This window comes from Pteropus alecto, unplaced genomic scaffold (genome assembly GCF_000325575.1).
Source record: "Pteropus alecto unplaced genomic scaffold, ASM32557v1 scaffold33, whole genome shotgun sequence".
NCBI classification, from domain to species: domain Eukaryota; kingdom Metazoa; phylum Chordata; class Mammalia; order Chiroptera; family Pteropodidae; genus Pteropus; species Pteropus alecto.
The window spans coordinates 2,394,616-2,396,518 of NW_006435762.1; the positions used below are offsets into that span (position 1 = coordinate 2,394,616).

Below are 1,903 nucleotides of genomic sequence, written 5' to 3' on the forward strand. Positions count from 1 at the left end.
ACTATTTTTATGGGTATCTCGAATTCCAAGCCATAAAACATTATTCAGTTTTAATGTAATGAAAAGAAGCATTTTGTGTTTCGCAAAGTAAATATTTGTCCGTGTATATATTGAAGACATTTTACTCCAAGAAGAAAGAAATAATAATTTTTTTTTTAATTTCCTCTCAATGCAGAATTTCCCCCTATTTCGCAGGTATCCTGTTTGAAGAGCCACAGTCCTGCTTTTACCAACCCTGTAACTGCAAAATAATTTGATTAATAAGATTGTTTTATTCCGAGCCGTCTGGATAATCTTGAGCAGTACTGCACTTGTTGTTTAACTCTAGAGATTTTGTAATAAAAGTTTAATGAGTTACTTATTATTAGAATGTTTATAGACATTATTTTAAGGAGAACAATAATGACGTAAAGTTCTACGCATTTGGTTTAAAATGTATTCAACTCACATATCAGTTTATGCTACAGTGAGTTTTTTAAAATCTCTTATCAATATATGTGTCTAAAGTCAATGTAGCTAAACCACAACTTTAGCAGAGCTGTAGCTAAGAAAAAAACTAAGGAAGGATTTCTGCCTTGTCTTCATGTCAAAACTATCTCTTAACTTTTGGCATTTCAGAATTTTAACAAGAATTGTTATTACAGCACCTAAAATCGATTTCACAAGGGGACACATATAAAGCAAAGGGACAAATATTTGAAATTTAGTCCTGAATGCTCTGCATATTTATTCCAATTTAAAAAGTTGACCAGATATTCTATTAATGATCATAAATATTAAAAGAACATACCAAATAAATCTACTTTATCCACTTTCTAACTGGAATACTATGAAACTGAAGGTTAAGCACATCTTCGAAACTCTTTCTTACTAATATAGAAATTGCCTACAAATTTTTCAGATATACGCCAGATTTTCCAAAAACAATGATGCTCTATGACTTAACTACAGAAGTTTTCAAGTTATAAAATTAAACAGAAAGTATATATATCCACTGAAACCTATACAAAAATTATGAACTCAGAATAATATAGTTACCTATCTTCATGGAAATATAATCTACTTAGATTTTGTAATCAGACCATAACTTCTTATTCTTAGATATTGTCAGAGGAGTTCTTGAAAAGTATGATTAAACTAGCAACTGATTTTCATATTGTTTTTTGCTGTCATTTTTATGTGTGAATTATTCATTTAATCAATTCGAATATAAAGAGTCATCACAGAATTCAGTATGGTGCTCACATTCTGGAAGCATATAGAATCAAAGCAGGGTTATCACAAGGGAGGCAAAATATATCAGAACACAGAGCTAAATAAACATGTAGAACAAAAGTAAAACCAATTTAACTCAGCCACAAAATGAAGAAAAGAAATATCTACTCCAATCTTCCAAGCCCTCCAACAAAGAAAATACAATGAACATATCATATGATGACATTTGTTTGCTTATACTCCATACTATATGGAAGGCCATATACCATGTTTCCAAAAGCTAACTATAAAAAACATATTTGTTTCCTTCAGGATGTTTTCATTTGGTACCATTCTTTGACCATTCATTGGTTGAGTTCCTTTCTACTGGGCTATGTATACACCTTTAAGTGACACTTTGTTTCTATTAAGAAGTGAGGTTCATTCTTAAAGATGGATTTGAAGACATTCGGCAACAAATGGAATTTGCTTATGTTATGGCCATTTCAAAAGTAATCCCTTCTTTGCATGTCTGAATATATATGAGTGTGTTAACAAAATATATTCTTACCTCCCATCCATAACTGGGGTCTTTCAGGTTTGACCTCTGCTCTCCCACATAGGGCCCAAACTTTTCCCCTGCTTCGATCTTCCTTTTGGTCCATATTCCTAGTCCCGCTCCAGGCATATTTGACTCTCGAAGTTCAAA

At 31.8% G+C, this 1,903-nt stretch overlaps 1 protein-coding gene across 5 annotated transcripts in view; it reads right to left on the reverse strand.

Moving 5' to 3' along the window:
• The window catches only part of MECOM (MDS1 and EVI1 complex locus), a 528,538-nt gene that overhangs the window by 268,905 nt on the left and 257,730 nt on the right, over nt 1-1,903 (reverse strand). For all 5 annotated transcript variants that reach the window (XM_015588564.2, XM_015588563.2, XM_015588565.2 and 2 more), the window contains exon 2: nt 1,766-1,903. This exon is cut by the window's right edge and continues 196 nt beyond it. In XM_015588564.2, the coding sequence (XP_015444050.1) occupies nt 1,766-1,903 (138 nt within the window). The remainder of the gene's footprint in view (nt 1-1,765) is intronic.